This window comes from Cadophora gregata (assembly GCF_030347475.1).
Source record: "Cadophora gregata isolate MNR1 chromosome Unknown scaffold_4, whole genome shotgun sequence".
Lineage (NCBI taxonomy): Eukaryota > Fungi > Ascomycota > Leotiomycetes > Helotiales > Ploettnerulaceae > Cadophora > Cadophora gregata.
In genome coordinates, this window is record NW_026695927.1 from 3,019,697 (window position 1) to 3,042,829 (window position 23,133).

A 23,133-nucleotide genomic window follows, 5' to 3' on the forward strand; every position below is an offset into this window, starting at 1 on the left:
TTTGCCGACACACACTCCGCTCTCGCTAAGCAGTAGATCAAAGATCAGAAAGTTTATTTTCTTCCCCATTTACTATTATTGTTAGTCGTACCCTTGTATATATTGCTGTGTCAAGACTTCAGCCAAAAGCTTCTATCCAGGTTCTACCTCGCTTCCACTTTCTATATAGCATCTGTCGCTCTCTTATAACACATTTCCTTCCTAGAAGAGGAATGACAAAGAAGAAACTTTGACGATCTGAAGCATGATAACAAAAATGGAAAAATATTTATATTGTAATGCTGGATCACGTAGAGATTAGGAGTACCTGATATGCTTTTAGAGTACTCGGCTCCCTGTACAGAACCGTAAGGCGTTCATGATTTACCTTGCAAACCGTTCCATACGCGACTTTTCATGATTCGTCGTCATACACCGCACCATGATTGGTAACTGTTCTCATCCGAATATTTAAATCAGTTTTGATAGCCGATAACAGTCAACCAGTCAATCATCGGGCCTCACCTCACCCTAGAGTCGACATAGAGCCTCAGTAGCTCAAACCAGTCGAGCCGAAACAATAGAACACATTAGAGCTTGTTTCATTGTATGAACCGACATACAGAAGGCTCTCTTTGTGCAGCAGCAAAGATGGAATCGTGCTTTCCGGAACTTGTTATTTTTCTCCTTTTTCAAGTTAGCTCCAGCTATTTTCCCAGATATGAAATTTCTCAGCGTATCCAGTCGCCACCGCTGAATGCGGATTGTCGTTCTTAGCGATCATCAGAATACAATACCCAATGTCGCAAATTATTTTGTTTACATTTAAACTCTTCCTTTTGTAACATCTTTCTTCGGTGCACTTTGCTGTGACATGCTGTGCGGTGCTCTGCTGCTGTTCCCTGCAGTCTTGACTTAATTCCTACTGGGATCACGATAAGAGAGCTTGAAGTGCAAAGAGGAGAATCCAACAATTCCTCGTTCCTGATCTTCAGGAATATGTTCCTTCTGGCGTCTATCATCCGATGTTAACGGGAAGCACGACAATATTATTCGTCAAATCAAAAGATATCATCTCCAGATCGCCCTGAATTGAGTTTTGCCGTACCTTGACCTTGACCTAGCAGATCTGACAAGCAGCTAGCCGAGGCCCTGGAGATTCTCAGGAGTCAGGCTAGCAGGACACCACGGGCTGGCGGGGTAGCTCTTGATAGGTCAAAGCTCTCCTCTCTTCTCTTCTCTTCTCCTCTCAAAAGAACCTCACCCCTCCACGTTCCTGTCGGTGAAGCCGTCCATCTCACGGAAAGATGTGAAAAACTACCAAATCCTCCCACGTGTGTGTCCAAGAACATGCTTATCCATGGAAATATATATGCATCGTCTCCTTGGCTCGACGCCATTATTTTCAATTCCTCCACTGGATTCGTCCCTCAAAGGATGGGAGGTCTTGGTAAAGCTTCCATGCGGGTACACGAGATGTGATGTGATGGCGGCCGATGATCAGGTTCGTCAAGCTGCAGGAGATGGAAATATATAAACCTCGCATGCCTCTGGCCAGGAACCAGGAACAGTGTCTTCCCAGCCAGCTCTCACTCCAGGCACAATGCGCACCTCATTGATCCTCTCCGTCCTCTCATTCGGATTGACATCTGCAGCTCCAGCAGAAGTCTCCGTCTCCAAACGCCATGATTCCTTCAAGGTCCAAGTTGGAGATCGGCCATACTTCCTGATCGACGACATGGACGATGGCTCACTCAAGCGCAAACTCGAGTCCTGCAAGAATCAGGAGTCGAAGATCAGCAAGTTCGCGATTGGACATCGTGGTGCGCCGCTCATGTATCCTGAGCATACTGCAGAGTCATATCATGCTGCTGCCAGACAAGGAGCTGGGACTATCGAGTGTGATGTTGCTTTTACGAAGGATAAGAAATTGGTGTGCCGACATGATCAGTAGGCAGTACCTCATATCCAATTGAATTCTGCTAATGTCCTGTCCTTCAGCTGCGACTTACACACCACAACAAATATCCTCACATTCCCTTCCCTAGCAGCAAAATGCACCACACCATTCACACCCTACGACCCAGCTACAGGCAAAGCCGCCTCAGTCAAATGCTGCACAACCGACATCACCCTCGCAGAATTCAAAACCCTCTGCGGCAAAATGGACGGCTTCAACCCCAACGGCACCACCATCGCCAGCTACATGGACGGCACACCCCCCTACCGAACCGACCTCTACTCCACCTGCGGCACGCTCCTCACGCACAAAGAAAGCATCAAGCTCATCGACTCCTACAACCGCGACTTCACACCCGAATGCAAGACCCCCGCCGTCAAGATGCCCTTCAACGGCTACACCCAGGAGAACTTCGCCCAGGACATCATCAATGAGTACAAATCCGCCGGCATCCACCCCAGCCGCGTCTGGCCGCAATCTTTCCTCCCAGCAGACGTTTTCTACTGGATCAAAGCGGAGCCCAAATTCGGCAAGCAGGCCGTCTACCTCGATGAGCGCGTCGACACTCCAGAGGGCTATGCGAACGCCACTGCGTCGCTCCCTGCGCTCGCGAAAGCAGGCGTGAGGATCATGGCGCCGGCGTTCTTCGCCATGACGAAGCTGGATGCGAATAAGAAGATTGTGCCGTCCGAGTATGCCGTTGCGGCGAAGAAGGCGGGCATGGAGCTTATTGGGTGGAGCTTTGAGAGGAGTGGGTTTCTGAAGAGTGGTGGGGGTTATTATTATGGGTATGTGAATGGGGTTATTAATAATGATGGGGATATGTATACGGTGCTGGATGTGCTGGCGAAGGATGTGAAGATCTTGAAGATGTTTAGTGATTGGCCGGCTACGGTTGTGTATTATGCGAATTGTATGGGCTTGCCATAGGGGTGACCATGTAATGAGATGGCATGAACTCATGGTGGGGATTGGTGGTAATGAAGTTCAAAGTTTGAAAATAAAACTCTCAGAGAATGAAATATCGGCTTTGAACGACATCGAGTATTGCAACGCAGCACCAATAGCAACCGAGCCCCCGACGCAGTTCCCACGACACCCTTCATCCTTATCGTCAAATACTCTAGTCTAGCTATCAGCTGCAGAAAATGGTAGCCCATTTAGCGAAGTGAGGTGCCTAGCTGCTTGAATATCGTATTGTTCTTATCGAAAACCCCTGTAAATATGACTTAAAAATGACTAGGTAGAAGACCAAGGTACCACTCGAGCATTTTGAAAGTTTTTCCAAACAAGCGGATTTTTTTTTTCTTTAATCACCGTGTGTTCTGACCGAAAATGAAGTTTTTTCTCCCTTCAACTTTTGATGTTCCAATCGGCCACTATTTTTTTTTTCTGCATCCGATAAGTCTAGTAGTGAGCAATGTGCTGTGCATATCTGATCTAGCAGCTAGGCCTTACTTCCTAGGTAGATTTCCCCTATCTACTCGTGCCTTATTATTAACTTTTTAAGAACCTTTCTAACCCCCCTGAGGTTCTCGCTACCCCTTGTACGTATCCTGCAGTAGGCAGCATGGTCCCCTGAAGATACAGTGAAGAGAGAGGTCTTAAGGTTTTGTGAAGGTTAACTAAACTCTTGAAGAAATCAAAACCTGTTCCTACTGACTCGATCAAATAATGTTGACAGGCTTGCCAGAGACTTTGTTCGGGCAGGTTCATCTGAACATCTCGCAACTGGAGTCAGTATTCCATTGTTTTTCAGCGTGCTAAGCGAAAGAATCAACTCTAAGGTTGCAAGTCCGTAAACAGTTGACAAGTCAAATTACAACCAGCGAACGAGTCATGCGGTCGATAAACTCAATCCACACAGTCCAATATTCTCGCCACAGCCTAGAGAAATCCAGATCCTCACCAACATGTCACTGCCACTCCCTAGTCCCTCCCCTTGGTACTTGGCTGAAGCAAATCATTAGATAACCGACCCAGCCGAACCCAGATGCGAGGCTCGTCAACCTCGTCAACCTCGTCACCGAACCCAAGCCCAAGCCCCCTCGGTCATCCCATCCCATCTCGAACCAGTTCCTTTCCTTTCATGCAGCCCAGTCGAGCCAGTCCATCGGGCCCTACCTACGCACTCACCCTCACCCAACAGCACCGCGAACCGAATCCTCACAAAATACCTCGGATCGACGAGGCATTCCGCCTCCCGCCAAGCCCTACCCCACACTAAAGCCAAGTGTCCGTCACTGGGCGCGCCGCTTGGCGGCATCTCCCTCGCTCGCGGTCGCTGAGCCCTGTGTGGTTGAAGTGATGGAGCACATGCCTCTTAGAGGAAAGTATGACGGACAAGGCGAGATGCACGCAGCGTAGATGTCATGTGTGCGCTGGGGGGACATCCTGGATGGGGTGCCTTCTCCGGCCTTGGTATTGGGTGGTGTGTTTCTGGGGGAGCCTGGGGAGGACTTGGCCTCTTTCCGGGGCCTGGGCGGGACTGGGGGGAATGATGGGGGATTGGGGTATGGGGAATCGGGGATGGGGAGGAGGAGTATTAAGATGGGGGGGATCTGCTGTTTAATTTTGAGGTTCATTTTTTCTTTTCAGGATTGGAGATCTGGAAAGGTTTTGTTGCATACATATTTTTCCTTCTCATCGAACGAACTTTACATTTGGTTGTTGAACTGGGTATTTACGAGACATCGCTTGTCTACTAACCCTTTTGTTTTCCTCTCTCTCCTCGCCAAGCTCCAAAAAGCCACTGACGAAACCCCTCAACCCGATAACTCTCAATCATGGCATCCAACAACTGGGACGGCAAACAAGTCGCCGACGACAGAGGACACCTGCAAAGCTCTACGTACGTGCCACCAAACGATGGCAAGGAAGTCTACGACAACAGCCACCTCGAAAATGCGCCGTATCCAAGCCCATCTGAGATGAAGGGGTCGACTGGCTTGGATAGCGACGATGAAGTCCTCTCGAGGTGGTCGGTCGAGGAGCAGAGTCGTATTCTAAGGAAGGTGGATGTGAGGTTGATTCCGATCTGTGGGTTGATGTATTGCGTTTCGCTGTTGGATCGGACGAATCTTTCGAATGCTGCGATTGCGGGGTGAGTGGTTCTTTTTCTTTTTTTTTCTTCAATTGAAACTCACTTTACTGTCAAATAACTAACCAGTGCTACAGTATGAATGTTGAGTTGATGATCACGAAAGTCAATGGCGTGGATCGCTATGTGAGTACCGATCTCAATTGGCATTCAAAGCAGATACTAACCATCTCCAGTCCGTCATCACTCTCATGTTCTTCATCACCTACACCATCTTCCAACCTCCTGCCACTCTGCTCTGCCGAAAATTCGGCCCACGTGTATTCCTCTCCACCATCACTCTACTCTGGGGTGGTGTCATGATCGGATTCGGCTTCGTCCAAGACTGGACTCATCTCGTTGGACTCAGAGCAGTCCTTGGTGTCCTAGAGGTATGTCACCAAATATTTCCCAAACATTTTCTCTTGAATTGGGCTTAGCACTGATCTCGAAAAATAGGCCGGATTCTTCCCAGGTGTCGTCTACCTAATGTCAACATGGTATAAGCGCTACGAGATGGGCAAACGCTACGCTGGTTTCTACCTGATTGGATGCGTTGCTTCTGCTTTTGGTGGTATTCTGGCTTTCGGTCTCATGCAGATGGAGGGTATCGCAGGTTTCGGTGGATGGCGCTGGATTTTTATCATTGAAGGAATTGTATGTTTTACCCAACCCTCTACACCCTTCTTCATTCTCCATTCCAGTGTCAACTAACAATTTCCACAGCTCACCTGCGTCGTCGCCGGCCTCGGCTACATATTCCTGCTCTCCTTCCCAGATAACTCCAACTCGCGCTCCCTCCGCTTCCTGTCCCCAGAAGAGCAAAAGTGCATCATCATGCGCGTTAACGCCGACCGAGGTGACGCCGAGCTCACGAAATTCCAATGGAAGAGATGGGCTGCGTCAGGAAAGGATTGGAAGATTTGGGCGTATGCTTTGATTTTCGGATCTATCACTACCGTTTCTTACGCTCTCGCGTATTTCCTGCCCATCATTCTGAATTTGGGACTTGGTTTCGATACCGGGACTTCGCAGTGTTTGATTGCTCCCCCTTATGCTTTTGCAGGTATCATGGTAAGTTTCTAGTCACAGAGTCCTTGAGCGCTGTCTTGAGATGAGGTTACTGACTTTGTTCGCAGATGGTCGCCACAGGCTGGTGGGGAGACCGCTACCGCATGCGCGGCCCCATGCTCGTCTTCAACGCCATCCTCGCCATCATCGGCCTCGCCATCGTCGGCTTCCACTCCAACTCCAAGGTCCGCTACTTCGGCGTCTTCCTCGCCACCGCTGGCGCAAACGCAAACGTCCCCGTCTGCATGGCTTACCAGGCCAACAACATCCGCGGGCAATGGAAGCGAGCTTTCTGCTCTGCTACGCTCGTTGGGTTCGGCTCCCTAGGTGGTATTGTGGGAAGCACGGTGTTTAGAAGTGAGGATCGTCCGGGCTATGTTCCGGGTATTAGTGTGGCTATTGGGAGTCAGGTCATTATCTGTATTGCTGTTGCGGCGCTTACGCTGGATTTTATGAGACAGAATGGGAAGGCGGATAGGGGGGAGAAGGTGTTGGAGGAGGGGGATGCGAGCTTCAGATATACCTACTAGGGTATTACACTTCTGGAATGCTTGCCAGATTGCTTGGTTGATGCCATTCTGAAAGCATAAGGATGCCAATTTAGGAAATCAATTCATGGCCTAAATGTTGAATTTCGAACCCTTCAATCACTTGACTACAATTATTTACATCCTGACCAACCTATCACCAATTTTCATGCCCATTTCCCTCCGCTCAATCACGATTCTCAGCTTATGGAGATCAGCTTAGCACCCACTAGTCTTGACTCCAGAAGCAACACAATACGTTCCATCCGCCCCACTCCCCGTCTTCTTCGGCTCATCCCCATTACTATTCCCCGTATACTTATAGCACACATCCGTCCCCAGCACACAAGAATTCGAGATCGTCACCTTATCCCCATAGTTGGTGTTCACGCCCGCCACCACCCCGCCATTCGAAACATGGATGTTGGTAAACGTCGACGTCCGCTTGTACTGCGTGCCGCAGTTCCCGCAGGACCGGTACAGCTTGCCGAATGTGTCGGCGTAGAAGTTCTTCACTGCGACGGTGCCGCCGCCGTTGTGTTGCAGGATCTTGTCTGACGCGGATTTGGCCCCGCCACCGTTGACGTAGGATGTTCCGGAGGATTGCTTGAATGTTGCGGCGTCCTATCAACAGTAGTTCATGTTAGAAGTGTTTCTTGTTTTGGTTGTCTTGGCCGTTTGGGAAGGGAGAAAGGGGCCGGAATGTGGAAACTTACCTCGCAGACATCCAACCACCAGACGTTGTTCAAAGTACAAGTGCCCAGGCAGTGAACTCCCTCTCCGTTGTTGGGCCCAATGATGACATTTGAAAGGACTGCACCATCCTTGAGCACAAATACAGCATCGGCATCTCCTCCTTCAGCTTGCTCATTGCAAGTTGACTCTGTTTGCGGGTGGTCCAAGGTCAGCTGAACGATCTCCTGTATGGGTCTCTAGTAGGGGAGAGTGAGACTCACTGCTTCGATCAAACTTCTTCATGCCACCATCGAATGTCTGGCCAGCAGCAATAGTCGATGCTGCAGCTAGGGCAGAGCTTCCGGTCGAAGCTGGGAACTTGGTCTGGAGGTTGGTGTTTGTAGCTCGAACTTCGAGGACGGCGGCTTCGGCGAGGGCCAATGCCACTGAGGCGAGTAGGATCTTGGAAAAGAGCATGCTGGGAAGGATTTTTGAACCGAGTTGACTATGTTCTGAGGATACTGCGAAGGGTGCCGTGAGAAGTTTCTGAGGCCAGAAGCCCTATCCTTTATACCAAAATGGCTTGTATACATGTCCATATTAACAAGCCCGTTAACGCGATCCATTGAACGGATTAATTGAAATCCACGCACAAATGAATCCATATGGAACCTATTCATCCTCCCCGCTCCGCCCTCGACTGAGTCCGCCAGTTTCCAGCCAGCATCCGACCTGAGTAGAGGACCCTAGCAAGACCTGTCATCACCCACGATCCCTGAATAATCTGGGGAAACAAGAACTCTCCTGACAATGACAACCTCTCAAGTCAAAGCACAAGGTCGCACCCGCATCTTGGCAAAAAGGTTGCCATTATGCTTGTTTTACCTGCTGCAGGTAAGCTCGAAGTTCAGGGTCAGGTCAGGGCACACGCGTTCGATCGTCTCTCTCTTCATGTTTCCGTCTTGGCAGGACACTGAGGACATTTGTTCCGAGCCCAGGCCCCTTACCCTCCCCTCATTATTGTTATGGTCTCTCTCTCCCCAGATTATGAAAGATTTAATTTCCGCCAATTGTGGGGGATGTTCTTGGCCATCTGATCAGTGCTCAGTTCTTTTGGGGAATAGACGACATTGGCTGAGATGTTTTGATTGGTGGATTGCCAAGCTTGAAACGAGCCCGTAAGCGAGGAGAAATTTGGTGGGTGGCTGGGTGGTTGGTAGTCACTTGGGCTTCGATGGTGAGGTTTCGTGTTAATTGGGACCGAATGCTGTGGAATATTTGGACTCGGTCAAATACTTGGTGTTATTGAGAGCTAAGATATTTCAGGCTGAGAAGTAAGTGGTAGGAGTTCTTCGTGCTCAGGAATGTGAGAGATAGAGGGCGGTTCGCGCTCATGTTGTACAATAATCTGACGACAAAGAATCACTGTGGAGAATAATACTGTACGGAGCCTCACGCTGCTTAGAAGTCAAAATTATGGTAGGGACGGATTGGATGAAAGAATCTGTTCGATGCAACTTGTTGAATTCTTGGCGTCGCCTTCAAGTGAGGACGCTTTGGCCGTGAACTTATCTCAAGGTTATATCAGCCTCACCCGCAATTCCATATCATTTAGCAGTTGTTTAATATAGTTTTAATTGAGAGTATAAATAATGAGCGTAAGTCGTACGCAGGCTTACTTATGCTTGGCGATGGTTCCATCCATTCTTGCCAACCGTTGCAAATGGTCTCATCGATGTTCGATTAAGCTTACGCAGCGTAAACAAACAACCCTCCTTAGACATCTTTGAGGCCATTTCTTCATTTGGAGGGACTTTAAAGCCGATTGAAAATTATTGTATCCTTGTCGGCGGTGCTATTCCATGAAAATAGAGACTCGCTTAATTCAGGGGCTCGCAACAGATTCTAAAGTCTACATATACTCGACCACCAATCATTTGAGGACGTTCCTTTCACACAGTAATGAGAGCCTCAAGCCACACAGCCAGACGAAATTTCCGAAGTATCGAGAGGCATTACAAATTGTTCCTACCATTCCCAGCAGTAAGTTCTCCCTGAATCGTATCGACGACACTCCCTTTCTTGACAAATGCTTCATCCACAATCTCGTTGTCTAAATGCTGCAAAATATGGACTGCCTCCCGGGCGAAGGTCTTGAAACGTTTGCTGTCATATCTCTCACTGCTCTTATCTGTTCGCATTTGCGCCAGCTCCGCGTCGATTCGAGCCTTGAGGTTCTCGAGCTGGTAGTCCTCGACCTGAGTGTAGATATCAACAAGATTTGAAATCGGGCGGATGGTAGTCAAGCGGGTATCGTCTCGAACGAGGGGATCCTTGGGTCTGAAACTAGTGATGGATGTGATCCTCTCTTGAGATCCGTAGGCTCGAAGAGCTTGATGCTCGATGTACCGGCCTTGCAGCACAACCGCGGAGCCCTAGAAATATTGTAAGCGAGCATTCATTGGAAGTGTGGCTACAAACCTTGCAAGGTCCTCGGACTAGTTTAATTTCTCCGGATCCAGTTCTCAAAGCTGTCTCTCCTCCTATCATGCCAGTCGTATCGCTCATCATGAGTACACACACGAACGGGTAGCTGTCCTTGTGCCACCCAACGACTGGAACGTCATCCACTGGTGTCGCACCGCTATTGTTCTCCTCTTTGACTCTCGAGGGGAGTGATATGTTGATGTTTGCGATCTCGTAGTCAATGGCAACGACCAGGTCGATACCTGCAATCTGCGATATGAGTTCCAAGGTTCTTGGATGCTTCCAAGCAGCCTCGGTGAACTTCGCGTGTCAAATTTTGGATAAGCATCACCTCTTTAAGTATCATGATCGACTACTTACTTTGACGCATATCCACGGACAGACATCGGTATGAGATCCGATGTCATGCTGTAGTTGTTCATCACCTCGTCTGTAAACACCTCCGCTCTCATGATGTCGATTGCTTCCGAAGTAAATAATGGAAATGGCTCCGAAACGGCCACCGGAGAAATTCCGTTGGTCATTGAGAGTCCAATGTCGTCCATCGACAGCGTCTTGACATTTTCGTGATGTACTAAGTGTTTCTCAGGGTCGAATTTGGGGGACTCAAGTACCGCATTGAGGGGACTCGGGGTGTATTGTACCCCGGCGTATATGGCTGTTGGTAGATTCGCGGGGACTACTGAAACGACGTCTGCCATACTAATAGTTGGGAAGGAATGGTCGATATTGAGCGTTGTAAAAAACCTTGACAGTGTAAAATGTGTCTTCCTTAGTAGTGCCAGTTGAAGCTGTGGGGAAGTCCCAAAGCACTCATGTACCGCAAATATATATCGTTGAGAGTTGCTGCTGCGCTTATTCGTGTGACGTCTCTGCATTCATTACCGCTTCCAAGAATACTTCGTATCAAACGATAGTCTGCAAAACCCGGGGCGGTAGCACGCATGCCCCTGACTTGGGAAGCCTTCGCGACGCGTTATCAAGTTTATGGTGCTCGACCTTAAATTGGCATGAATTCACGAGTCTACACTACTCTATACATTAAACTCCTTTCACGATTTTGAGACAAGTCATCGTGTGATCCTATTGGAATCTGGCTCGTTATCATCCGTGGTACTTTTCCCAAGTTGGATTGAAAGCCCTGGGAGTCGCCAGATAAGAGTAGATTTCACAAGGGTTGTTTTGTCATAAGTCCTTCTAGGCCCAAAGAAGTATCCCGGTCGCCAGTTCTAGACTCCGCCCCTGATTTGGACGGCGTCTTTCGTTGACGGTCTATTCCTGAAAGGAATCGTTCTGTGTGCACTGCAATACATTGCCATCAATTTCCAAACACAAGAACCCCCGATACAGTCCAAGTGAGGTTACCGAATATGTACATTGGCCCATTGGATCCTGGGAAAATTGGAATGAAGACAGCGCTTCGCGAAATGAAGCCTGCGACTCCGGTGTCAGTATCCAATTTTGAGACTCTGATACCCATCTTTGATGTCACTCAATGAAGCATCCAGGATGACAAGTATATGGTGATGGTATCAAGGTGAAGATGCCTTATCCAGAAGAACAGCTGTGTTTGCTCTATGTGATGGTAATGTAGTCTATAAAAGGAAAGTGGCTGCTGTTGAATGACATCGAATCATTTATCTAGCAGATTTTAAAGCTATGGATCAAATGCCTTGATTTGGGATAGTATGGTTGATAGTTTCGGGTATTTTGCATCATGCTGTCACTAGCTCACCATCCTACGCGGCCAGTCTTTGCTGACATGTGGGGTCTATCAGCACCAAACAGCTGCCTAGCTAGGCTCGCTAGGTACGAAAAGGGACATCTAACGCTGATAGGAGTTGACATTATAATCTATCTAAGTGAAGTCGAATCAGTACACATGTTCATCCCGTGAAAAAATATATGATTCAAACTTCCATGCAGATAGATATCTTTATTTGTAGCTGCGGTTCTCGCGAGTTTTTCCACACCCAACATGAGCTCCAATTTTTCTCGCTTGTCAACTGGCGGACTTGCTTATCCCCAAGTTTCTGCCCATACCTCAAAAGTTCAGGCCCAATTCCCAGACTCCAATCTAACCTGGTCTTGAGGACCATTATCCTCGCTCTCATCAGAGCTCTCCTCCTCGTCATCCTCAATCATGCTTCTCCCTAGCTCCTCCGGACCCAGAAATGTGATGAAAATAACATACACAAAAACACATGCCGTAAAGATCCTCATCACGACACTGTAATCATAAACATGAATAACTTCTCCATGCTCCAGCTTATCAGGCAACGAATGCCGTTCACCAATCGTTGTCTCGATTGTATTTGAAGCAGCAGATATGAGGTTTCCCAATTGGTATGATGTGCCCACCACAAAAGTCCTAATTGCTGGCGGTGACAGCTCGATAAGGTGGATTGGAACAATTCCCCATGCTCCTTGTACGAAGAATTGTAGGAAGAAGAATGCTGCGTAGATACCAGGCCCAGAAGTTGAAGTGTACGGGTAGAGGAGAGAGCCACCTAGGATGCACATAACGATGATGGAGACGCGGCGTCCGAAAATCTGGCTGCAGTAGCCGATTATGGCACCCCCAGTTATCGCACCGATATTAGCTATTACAATCACACGCGTGATCTTGGTAGCTGAGAAATCATATTTGTTCTTGAGCATCAGAGCAACGATATCTTGCGTGCCATGGGACTAGGATGTTTATTAGCATGTTTACGACGTCTTGAGATTTGATGTTCGCTCAGAGTGATAGCCGTACTTACCATGTAGTTGAATCCAGCCATAAACAACACCAAATAGATCAATCGTGGCCAATGCATTCTTACCGCTATTTTCACTTCTGCGACTGCACCTCTAGCAGTTGCTTTCTCGTTGCGCGAGTGAAGCCGCTTGCTGTACGCATCCGTTTCGGGTAGACATAATCGAAATATGATGAGCAGAACAGGTGGCCCAGCTCCAAACCAAAACAGTGGCCTCCAACCATGCGGCGTCTTATCATCGAACGCTTTCCAGAATACTGTCGCCAGCAAATACCCGAAAGGGCAACCGCTCTGGTACACGCCTGACATAAGTCCTCTTGCTTCCTCTGGACAGTCCTCGAGGGCTGTTGCAGCTGCATTTCCATACTGTAAGGACGCCATGATTAGTTCAAGCGATTAGAATAGAGACGATCTTTTCGCAGAAAACAATCTCAGAGTTCTGGAGACAGCAAAGTCTTCAGTAACTAAGAGGACTTACAATGCCACCCATAGCAATACCAAACATTGCCCGTACAGCCAAAAATTGTCGGTAGGTGTTACAGAATCCAGTCGCAAGTTCGAAGATTATCAACAGAACGCAATTGACCACGAATGGCCACCTACGACCATATCTATCCGAAAGAAAGCCGAATATTGCAGCACCCAGCGGTCGGAACATTAACACCAGAGTAACTGCCACTGAGATCTCGGAGGACTTTTTGTTGAACGTGTCCGCAAGCTCGGGGTAGGTGAGGGTGACAGTATGAAAATCAAACGCGTCCCAAGTCCAAGCAAAGAATCCAACCTTGGGAGAGCTTAACATCTGCATTATGGGCTGGATTGGATGTGCAGTATGACTTACCAAGAAGAAGAGCCATTGGAAGAGCGATAACTCTCGCAGGAGAGCAAGTGGATTTGGAGTTGGATTTAGTTGAGGCTTCAAGGTCGGAAGTCTTGTTGCTAGGTGTTCTCGAGTTCTGATCGGCATGTTGATGGAAAGCAACTGGACTCTCAGGAACGTACCGTGGTCGATTCAAGGATTTTCATCAAGAAGGGGTTCACAGAGACGAGGGGACTTCGCTCGATATACCTTCTCTTCCCAGCCTGCTCATCCTGAACTAGTAATTGCGAGTAGGGTGTGAATCATGTCCAGCTGGAGGTTCCCGGTCTGATTGGCACGTGTCACATTGTGAATAAAGGACTGCCACTCAAAGCGGCATTAACTGTAAAATGGAGTATGAACGTTAGTTCTGACTAAATCCCTGCGCTAGTCACGTTTAAATAGCGATATCTCTATAACGCGATATACTATTAATATGATTTTTTAACTAAGAGATATAGAATAACTTGAAATAATTAATTCTAAAGGTTATAATTATATGATATATTAAAAAGTAGTTATATATAGCTTTATTAATATAGAAGTAATACTTAGTAGTTTATAAAGATACTTATACACGTGATTATTTAATAAGCTATTAAATAGGAGTAATGTAGTGTAAGTAAGCTGTTATAATAGTAAGTGACTTTATAAATAACTCCCTCTAATAAGCCAGTCTTATATACTTAATAGCTTTATACTCTAGCGATAGAATAATTTGAAATCTATATTAAAAGAAAGCTGAGTCTTAGATATATATAAAGATAATTTTCTTATTACTATATATAAAGGAACTTAGGTATTATATTTAGTTTAGAGGAATCTACTCTGAGTTAAGGATATCTTCACTTTAGCGAGTTATAGTTGTAAATTCAGTTATTTACTACTTCACTAGCGCTAAGGCAGCAGCTTCACCGCTTTTATAATTATATAAAGGCCTTCCTCCTACTTTCCAACCTTCTTTCTTTCCTCCTTTAATAACACCTTAACCTTATAGTTAACCTTAACCTTTACTTCCACCTGTACTTACATCTTTATCTCCCTCTCTTATTATAAATTTAAACCTTTAGTACTCCCTTTTATATTATCTCTTACTCTTACTATTATTTAAATAATATTCCTACGCGTTTAGTACTTACCTTTACTATTAAACTTATTAAACTCTAACCTGTTTTAAGAATCTTTATAACTAAGCACCTTTACCTTCCTTACGTTACTTAAGCTAACCTGCTTTTAGTTTACTATTATCTTTAACTTTAACTCTAACTTTAACTTTAACTTCAAGAATATCTATAAGTAAGCTCTTTTACCTTTAGTACTTTTACTTTTTACTTCTTATAGTTTATCTCTCTCTTAGCTTATATCTCTTCTACTTAGCTTTTCTAAGCTAGTTAGTTAATAGTTCTCCTCTTTATCTGCTTAGGCTTTTATACTGGATAGAGGTATTAATAGATCTTCTTTAATACTTAATTCTCTTACTGCTCTTTAGTAAATAGTTAACTCTACTATCAGAAGCCTTATGTTATTATGTCCTAAAGGTAATATAAAAAGATACTATGCTCTATATATTAACATCGAGCTACTTTGTCTTTCTCGCGGTCTTTTTATATTACTAAAAGGTAAGTAAAAGAGTAAAAGCCTCTTAGGAATATTCCTATTCAGCTCTATTAAGCTATAAACTACTAATTTAATAGCCTTAGCCTACTTAGGAAGTTCTCTCTTACTTTACTTATTAATTAAACTAACTACTATCTAATTCAGAATTACCTCATTAATTCGATCGTTTAAGGCCACCTCGCCGGCTCTATAACTCTATAACTTAAGGGAAGGATAGGATATACCTTAAGAGGCTGGGAAATACTTTAGGAGGATAGGAAATACCTTAGGAGGATAGGAAATACCTTAGGAGGCTAGGAAATACCTTAGGAAGCTGGGAAATACCTTAGCTACAGTTATTTCAGGAAGTACTCTCTTGCTTTATCTTCTGACTAAGCTAACTACTATTTAAAGTAAGTCTTTCCTTGATCTAAGGCCACTTCGCTAGCTCTATAACTCAGCGTAATTAACTTAACTATAGCTACTTCGCGTAGTAATCTCTTACCTTAACCTAAGACTAAGCTAACTACTCTTATAAGTTTACCTCTCTTATTAACTTAAGACTACTTCGCCGGCTCTATTGTTCTATAACTTAAGGCTACTTCGCCGGCTTTATAACTATATAATACAAAGGAGAGAGGTTAATAAGGGGAGGAGGGCAATTACTTTAGCTATAGTCGTTCCGGGAAGTACTCTCTTATATTACCTCCTAATTAAGCTGACTACTGTTTAAAGCAGGTCTTTCCTGATCTAAGGCTACTTCGCCGGCTCCCTTTAACGCGCTAACGACTCATAAGGCTTATTTATAATAACGCTGGAGGTATTATCTCTTATTATTCTTTTATAAGGCACTACAGGTAACCTTAACCTCCTACTACTATAAAGGGGTTACCTAATCTTATAGAAGAGTATTAATAGCCTCTTTCGTTATTACTTACTAGCCTTGTGAGCTTTATTTATCTAGCTAAGTATTGTTATTTGCTTTTAACTTATATTAAGAATAGCTAATAAGCCTTAGATAGGGTTAGCTTATATAATAGGCTTACGCTAGGAATTAACTAAGTTAGGCTAATTGCACTATAAGATATATTGCTGTAATATAACTGCCTATTGCAACTTCGCCTTTACTATTACCTTCGCTATTGCTATCGCCTTCGCTATCGCCTTTATTATCTTTATTTGTTATTATAGTTATATACTAACCTTTTAACTTACTGACCTTTTAACTTTAAATAGCTTTAAGGGGCAGCTAAGGAGCCTAGTTACTTAGTAAAAGAGTAGGCCCTTACTCTTCTATAGACTATTAACACTCGACTTTAACTTCGACTATATAGACTAGTTCTATTAATAGCCTAAGTAGTTAGGTGGACTAGTCCTATCTAAGGCTGAATATACTTAAGGCTTTACTAATATACTTAAGTACTTATTAATTCTTTAGTAACTCTAATATGATAGCTACGTTAAGCTTACTCTCCTTAGGGAGTAAGTGATCTTATCGAAGTCGTGGTAAAGGAAAGCTACTATGGTAGTCTAAACAAGTAGAGCTCTACGCCCTTTTTTCTAGTAACTCTAATATAATAGCTATGTTAAGCTTACTCTCTTTAGGGAGTAAGTGATCCTATCGAAGTTATGATAAGGGAGGGCTACTATAGTAGTCTAAATAAGTAGAGCTCTACGCCCCTTTAGTGCTCTATTAGAACTATTAGAAAGGTATTAATTAAGTTTAGTATTAGCTAAGACTATATTTAAATCAGATAGTTATAACTATAATCCTAATACTAGCCTTAGTATATTAGTTTTAATAATACCTGCTGCTCCCTTCTTTACGAATTAGTTCTTTAAAAGGGCTTCTTTCCTATTATAGATTAGTTCCTTGAGAAGGCTTCCTTATAAAGAGAGGGGAATTAAGTAGTTAATTAGATATCTATTATATCAGGTACCTTTAGACTACTATTATGATACTTACTTAATCGATTAAACTAATCTATATTATAAAAAGCGCTCTATAAGTATAATTAAAGTCTCTATCTTATAAGAAAAAGTTAAGATACTAAGTAAAACGCTACAAGTTAAATAAAGACTTAAAGAGTAACCCTCTAAAAGACTTCACGCGCGAGATAGCTATATATAATAGGCTAATAGTAAAGTCCTTCTTATTAAAGTTTATAACTACCTTTAATAAAGTAAGGCCTTAACTCTTATAAACTATCATTACCTAGCCTAACTAAATAGTAAACTATATTTTACTATAGCTCTGCCCTTTCTATATGAATTCCCTTATAACCTTAAAGATTAGTATATATCCTATTTCTTAAAAGGTTAGGCTATTATAGTCATCTATCTCTATAAAGAGAGTAAATAGACGATCTTGTTACGGACCCCTTAGCGCTACGGTTCAGTTGGCACCTATATACTAATAATACTATCAGTAATACTATAGAGGCATTAGTACTAACAAAGGAGCAGTACTATTAATAGGGTAGTACTAACCAGGGAATAATACAGGATAGCAAGTAGTACTACTATATACTTACGCTTTAGTAGTAATAGTTACTTAGATCATAGTAGACAATAAGTTATATAATAGATCCCTGGATCCTTAGATCCCCTTATAAGAGAATAGATCTAAGGATCTAAGGATCTAGTATCTTAAGGGATCTAAGGAGAATAAAAGTTCTATATAAGACTAGTATATCTGCTATTAGATAAGAGCTTCATGCTTAACTTTAAATAGTATTCTAATACTTAGTAACTATCTTCCCGTCTACGTAATACACCTACCTCTCGATTATCAGAGATTAACTGCAGCCTTCTGTATTTATAGCGAGTAAATACCGGACTATTACAGATCTTTAAATAAATCTATGCCTTTAGCCTAAATAATATCCCTAAGGCTTCCTATAAAACTATTCACTAGACCTTTTCTAGTCTAGAGGTTATCTTATAGTATAATCTGAGCTTTAATAGTAAAAGGTAACTTAATAGCTAAGTTTTCTATATTATCTATAGGTGTATTCTTAACTTATAGACCTATATAAAGGGCGGATATCTTCTTAATCGGCTCTCTAAGATCTCTAAGCTATATAAAGTTGTAATCTCGTATCTCTATTTATATAGTATAAATATAAAAGGTATTATTAAACGATACTCTCTCCTCAGTAAACAGGTTATTAGTAACGCAACAAAGTAAGAACTTCCACTCTTCCTTTCTAAGCTAGCTACTTCGTAATTAATTAAGCGTATTCTTAAAAGTCCAGGCCTCTTTATCCTCTCCCTCTTACTGTATAACCCTTAAAACCTATACTATAGTTTTAAATAACTAATATACTATATAACCCTACTAGTATATATCTTTCTATAACTTCTAGCCTTTCTCTCCTTAATATAATAATAAAAACAGCGATAGTCCAGTGACTAGAGGTAATTAGAAAAAGTCACTAGTAAAGATAATATTTATACCCCTAAATAACATATCTCTATCTGGAAATATCTCAGTTAAACACTACTTAATCTAAGTTAAGAGCTTAAAATTAAGTATAGACTTTTTATCTATAATCAGGTATTAAACGTAGCGGAACTTTACTTATAACTATAAGATAGTAGCACAAGACAACAGCTAGAACACCTTATTAATAAGGAGATAAAATAAGCTATAGATAGTGATACCTCTGATATTATATGTAATAACGCTAGTTAAAGTAATATAAAGTATAGGATTCTCTCTACTAGCGTATATAACTAAAAGCTATAAGTGATAATAAGTTAAAAAGATAGCGTAAGTCTTACTACTTCTAGCCTCTCTATCTAAGTGAAGTAAAAGCTAATTAGGATCCTCTTAATTATTAGTAAGTATTTATATATAATAATTAATCAGGGTGTTATAGAACTTCCTTTACTCTAGATTAAGAGTATCTAGATTCATGTTTCTATTTGTTAGCACTATAAAGTTAGTAGGATATAACTCCTTTTATATTTACTACTAGTCTATCGAAAGATCTAGATATTTCCTAATATATATAGTCTAATCCTTTACCTTATTAAAAACACGCTCTCTAAAGTTGTTAAGATCTTCTCTAATAGAGATATCGTTATTCAGGCTAGTAGTAGCTATTCCCTCCTAATCTCTTCCTTCTTTATCTTCTTAAGTAGCTTTAATAAGATTAATTTCTAGAATAATCTCCTTTTTAAAGTTAGAATCCTTCTCCCGAGCTCTCTCTAAAGTATCTTTGTAGTAGTTAAATAGGATATCCTAGCTAGCTTTAAAGTATTCTTACGCCTCTTAATAAGACTCGAACTAGTTAAACTTCTCGTCTAGTATAGCTAAAAGCTGATCTGTCTTAGTATAAGGTAAATAAAGCTATAGCTTCACACGAAAGAAATCCTCTAATTGATCCTTTTTAGGTAATATTAAGTACCTTAGCTAGTAGTTAATTAATTGTAGTATAGCTTTTAGACGCTTCGTCTTTTTATACTAATTGAAAGAGGTAAGCCACTTAAAGAACGAGACCTTTTATAACTTATTACCGCGACCTAAGTATCTCTTATATAGCGATTACTACTTTTTAACTTAGCGGTCCTTTAGAGCTACACTTACGCTCTGTTCTATAAAAGGGCGATAGTCTAATATATAAATAGTACAAGAGGATTAGTATAGTAGTAAGCTAAGAAGGATATAACTGATCTCTTATATAAAGTAGTCTTGTTCTCTTATAAGCTTATTAAGAAACTTAGTAACAGAAGATAAGGTTAGATTTCAGGCGTTTATATACTTAAAAACCTCTACCTTCAGGTCTTTATATATATAAGAAGCTATCTCTGGCTTAAAATAGTACTTCAGAATATAATCGACGAGACTACGGAAAGTAGTAACTAGCTAAATATTAAGGTTTGTAAGCCAAGCTAGCATAAGAGTTGCCGTATATAGATTATAAAATAGCTGATCTCACTTAGCTACAAATTACTAGCGCTTCGGATTTATATCTTAACACACCTCTGCCTTAGCATAAATCGTATATAAGTAATAGAATCGGTAAAAATAATTGCTATTCTTATCTACATGAATATAATAGATTAGTCGATAGCTGCGGTAAGTTTATATATAGTTCAGAACCAAGATAAGGAAATCTTTAGTGTTCTAGATATCCTTAAGAGGTAAAAAGATAGGCTTTCTTCTATTAAAGCGCTAGAAAGGATTGGAATTTATAGTAGTAATCTTCTTTACCTAGTATTCCGCGAATATCAGTTAGTTATCTTTATTCTTGTAAGCTATCGGAGGAGTATTATCTTTAAAAAGACTAGTGCTATCGCTATTAAGGATAGAATAAGGAACTTAATACATGCTATAGCAGTGTCTTATACCTTGTATCTGGAATTCGATTCTGTACTAGAAGTCTTTATAACTAAGGAATAGCTTAAGTACTATATCTTAAAATAAGGTTATCTGCAGGTAGATATAGTAAGTAATAATATAAAGATTAGATTATACTATATCACGTATAATCTTCTGCTTTTCTTCCTTTAGTACGATACTATATTTATTAAACCGCGGCAAGAGATACTATAAATTATACTACTATATATTAGTATAACTTGTAGTTATAAAGACCGCTGAAGAATCATTAATTATATAAGCGTGTATCTCTAAAGAGCTTCTCTTTAATCCTTAAAATAATAGTATCCTAAAGAGGTATATACCTTACTAGATAATCTTTAGTAAGAGACCTTCGGAATTCTCCAAAGCTACTTCTAACTTATTAAGACTTATACTAGTAAGTTCAGAGTTCTGATTAATAAAGTATTAGCTTATAAATATAGCCTTACTTCGTATAAGCTAGTTAAATAAGTAGAATTTAAAGTGAGGATACTATCTAAACCAGCTATTATAAAATCGTAGTAAATACTAGCCCTAGTCTTATAGACTAACTATTCTCCTGCGAGAGTTATTAAAATCAGCTACTTCGTATAGAAAGAGTATTAGGAATACTATAGTAAAAAGACGCTAAGTTCTCCTAATCTTATTAAGGGGTTATATTCTAAAAGAGGGTACTAGAATTATCCGGGTTTTTTTAATATTCGCGCGGATAGCTACTATCTCTAGAGTATCCTCTGCTAGATATGAAATAACTATGTAATCTAAAGGAGCTTATAAGTTATTATTATCCTCTATAACTTTATTACTAACTCAGGGTTATTAAGATATAGTTAGCTTATAGCTTTCTCTATCTATAGAAGTAAACGCAAGATCTTTAGTCTCCTTAATTCAAGTAATTTAATTAAATATATTACTATCCTTAGGATAGTGTAGTCTTAGTAAGTTATAATCCATAGTAATATCTTTATAATTAAGGTGGTTCTCCTTTAAGAACGTAAGCTAAATAGAGAGTTTACGCTAACTAACTTTAAAATCCTTAAGAAACTAGCGCTGAACCTGCTTATTACTATTAGCCGGAGTAAGTATAACTATATCAAGCTTAGCAGGTATTAATAGAACTTTATTACTAAACTTAATATAGCTATTTATAAAAGTAATATAATACCTTATATACTTAAACTAGAGACTATAAGCTTAATAGACCTGCATCTGTATATAAGTAAAAGAGATACAGATTTACTTTATCTAAGAGAGCTCTAGTAGGAATATAAGAATATCTCCTGAGTCTATGTTATTCTCCTTACTCATAAGATAAGGTAAGATATCGCCCTTGTCGCGCTAGTAGTATTATTAACAAATATCTTTAGATATTTTAATATTAATCCACGCTTCCCTATATTAATAATAAAGGGTTATTTTAATATCTATTAGCTTAGCGTAGAAGTCTGTGACTCTTTACTAGTTCTCTAGATCGACTGGTCCTCTATAAGTAGCTATAGCTAGCCTCTCGATATATTCCTAAGTCATCTGCTCTTGCAACAGAATATCTACATAATCATAATTAGCGTTATTAAGATTATAGTCGAAATTAAAAACTCGACTTGCTAATAGCAGAGAAAATTATAAAAAAGATTATTACGTTCTAGATATTTCTAAAGAGATATATCCTATCTATTAAGATAATAATACACGTGATCTTCTAGCTAGAGAGAGACTAACAGTAGGAGTAAAGGATTTAATAAGCGGAATATTATCTCTTTAACTAGCCCTCTTAGCTTGAGATTATATAACAGAGATCTTGCGCCTTTTCCTAGTACTGTCAGACTACTAAGAGTCGTTCTATACTATATATCAAGTATTTAGATCAGAACTTTACGTTAAAAATAAAAGACTATAAGAAAGCAGACTACTTAAAGTAAGAGAGTCACTACTAGAGTAAGGAGTAAGGCACTTTACAGGAAGGTCTTCTCTAGGCTTTTTAAAAGGCATCCTAGCGCGCTTTTACTTTACTAGTATATAATACGTACTTTACTATTTCCTATAATTAATATATTAAACTAGCTATCTACTACCTTTTATATAATCTAAAATAAGTCTTACTTTATTACACTGATAGTAAATAATTATAGCGTTTATAGTTTGTAAGAGATATATATATAAGTAGAGAGTAGAGATAAAAAGGGAGCCTAGATATAAGTTAAGCATAAGAAAGAATCCTAGTAATACCTAAGGCTAAAACCTATATAAGGAGTAGCTAATAAGATAAGGTACAAGAGGGGATTAGTCATGCAGAAATAATTAATAGCTAATTACGAAGCGGGAAAAAACGCTTAGTAAAAGTTCGAAAATTTACCCCCCTCTACTACCTAAAATCCGGTATTCAATCTGCCTCACGTACGGGCGCGAGAATTTAGTAGAACTAACGTTCAACAATACATTTCGTTAGCTGCCCGGGTGTGCATTGCAGGATTAAGCCGTGTGCCCGTTCAGAGGTGGTTCAGAGAAGATGTGGCACTTGAGTGTAGGCGCCATTGGAGAGGTTTTGATCACAAACTACAGGTTGCGCGGGGCGAGTGGTACAGAGGCGCACCTGCGTTAGTACAGAGGCGTATGCGCAATTGATTTTTAGTGAGGGCTATAGCGTACCTACGTAAAGGGGTGCACTGAAGGTAAATCGTGTTGAGGTGCGCCCTAGGGGTGCGCAAGTCTTATTAAACGTGACTTTTAGGTGCGCACTACCTACCTAGGTACTGCCCTATGATAAGGTAAC

At 41.6% G+C, this 23,133-nt stretch overlaps 5 protein-coding genes across 5 annotated transcripts; 2 read left to right on the plus strand and 3 right to left on the minus strand.

Moving 5' to 3' along the window:
• The first annotated feature begins 1,090 nt into the window (after positions 1 to 1,090).
• Positions 1,091 to 4,415, plus strand: ONS95_010738 (uncharacterized protein). The gene is made up of 4 exons (XM_058504360.1): positions 1,091 to 1,929; positions 1,981 to 3,404; positions 3,450 to 3,470; positions 3,624 to 4,415. The coding sequence occupies exons 1-2, from the start codon at positions 1,583 to 1,585 to the stop codon at positions 2,867 to 2,869; spliced, it is 1,236 nt and encodes a 411-aa protein (XP_058361074.1). The 5' UTR covers positions 1,091 to 1,582; the 3' UTR covers positions 2,870 to 3,404; positions 3,450 to 3,470; positions 3,624 to 4,415.
• A 78-nt stretch (positions 4,416 to 4,493) lies between these two features.
• Positions 4,494 to 6,727, plus strand: ONS95_010739 (uncharacterized protein). Its single transcript, XM_058504361.1, has 6 exons — positions 4,494 to 5,042; positions 5,117 to 5,165; positions 5,216 to 5,410; positions 5,478 to 5,675; positions 5,745 to 6,092; positions 6,158 to 6,727. Exons 1-6 carry the CDS (start codon positions 4,726 to 4,728, stop codon positions 6,617 to 6,619), a joined length of 1,569 nt encoding a protein of 522 aa, XP_058361075.1. The 5' UTR covers positions 4,494 to 4,725; the 3' UTR covers positions 6,620 to 6,727.
• Positions 6,728 to 8,768, minus strand: ONS95_010740 (uncharacterized protein). Its single transcript, XM_058504362.1, has 4 exons — positions 7,945 to 8,768; positions 7,573 to 7,873; positions 7,333 to 7,499; positions 6,728 to 7,240 (listed from the first exon to the last, which is right to left on the minus strand). The coding sequence occupies exons 2-4, from the start codon at positions 7,766 to 7,768 to the stop codon at positions 6,836 to 6,838; spliced, it is 768 nt and encodes a 255-aa protein (XP_058361076.1). The 5' UTR covers positions 7,769 to 7,873; positions 7,945 to 8,768; the 3' UTR covers positions 6,728 to 6,835.
• Positions 8,769 to 9,306: 538 nt separating this feature from the next.
• On the minus strand, positions 9,307 to 10,479 carry ONS95_010741 (uncharacterized protein; the record flags this gene model as incomplete). The annotated part of the gene is made up of 3 exons (XM_058504363.1): positions 9,307 to 9,726; positions 9,773 to 10,049; positions 10,139 to 10,479. 3 exons carry the CDS (start codon positions 10,477 to 10,479, stop codon positions 9,307 to 9,309), a joined length of 1,038 nt encoding a protein of 345 aa, XP_058361077.1.
• A 1,214-nt stretch (positions 10,480 to 11,693) lies between these two features.
• ONS95_010742 (uncharacterized protein) lies at positions 11,694 to 13,725 on the minus strand. Its single transcript, XM_058504364.1, has 4 exons — positions 13,379 to 13,725; positions 13,016 to 13,321; positions 12,541 to 12,903; positions 11,694 to 12,469 (listed from the first exon to the last, which is right to left on the minus strand). Exons 1-4 carry the CDS (start codon positions 13,502 to 13,504, stop codon positions 11,831 to 11,833), a joined length of 1,434 nt encoding a protein of 477 aa, XP_058361078.1. The 5' UTR covers positions 13,505 to 13,725; the 3' UTR covers positions 11,694 to 11,830.
• Between the last annotated feature and the right edge of the window lie 9,408 nt (positions 13,726 to 23,133).

Excerpts from the sequence above, each read along its gene's own strand:
- ONS95_010738 (XM_058504360.1), top strand. The coding sequence starts at position 1,583 with ATGCGCACCTCATTGATCCTCTCCGTCCTCTCATTCGGATTGACATCT. Across the intron at positions 1,930-1,980 it reads TTGGTGTGCCGACATGATCA|CTGCGACTTACACACCACAA; the intron begins GTAGGCAGTACC and ends CCTGTCCTTCAG.
- ONS95_010739 (XM_058504361.1), top strand. The coding sequence starts at position 4,726 with ATGGCATCCAACAACTGGGACGGCAAACAAGTCGCCGACGACAGAGGA. Across the intron at positions 5,411-5,477 it reads CAGTCCTTGGTGTCCTAGAG|GCCGGATTCTTCCCAGGTGT; the intron begins GTATGTCACCAA and ends CTCGAAAAATAG. Across the intron at positions 6,093-6,157 it reads ATGCTTTTGCAGGTATCATG|ATGGTCGCCACAGGCTGGTG; the intron begins GTAAGTTTCTAG and ends CTTTGTTCGCAG.
- ONS95_010740 (XM_058504362.1), bottom strand. The coding sequence starts at position 7,768 with ATGCTCTTTTCCAAGATCCTACTCGCCTCAGTGGCATTGGCCCTCGCC. Across the intron at positions 7,500-7,572 it reads GAAGAAGTTTGATCGAAGCA|AGTCAACTTGCAATGAGCAA; the intron begins GTGAGTCTCACT and ends ACCCGCAAACAG. Across the intron at positions 7,241-7,332 it reads GGTGGTTGGATGTCTGCGAG|GACGCCGCAACATTCAAGCA; the intron begins GTAAGTTTCCAC and ends TACTGTTGATAG.
- ONS95_010742 (XM_058504364.1), bottom strand. The coding sequence starts at position 13,504 with ATGCCGATCAGAACTCGAGAACACCTAGCAACAAGACTTCCGACCTTG. Across the intron at positions 13,322-13,378 it reads TCCAATGGCTCTTCTTCTTG|GTTGGATTCTTTGCTTGGAC; the intron begins GTAAGTCATACT and ends AGCTCTCCCAAG. Across the intron at positions 12,904-13,015 it reads GTATTGCTATGGGTGGCATT|TATGGAAATGCAGCTGCAAC; the intron begins GTAAGTCCTCTT and ends GCGTCCTTACAG.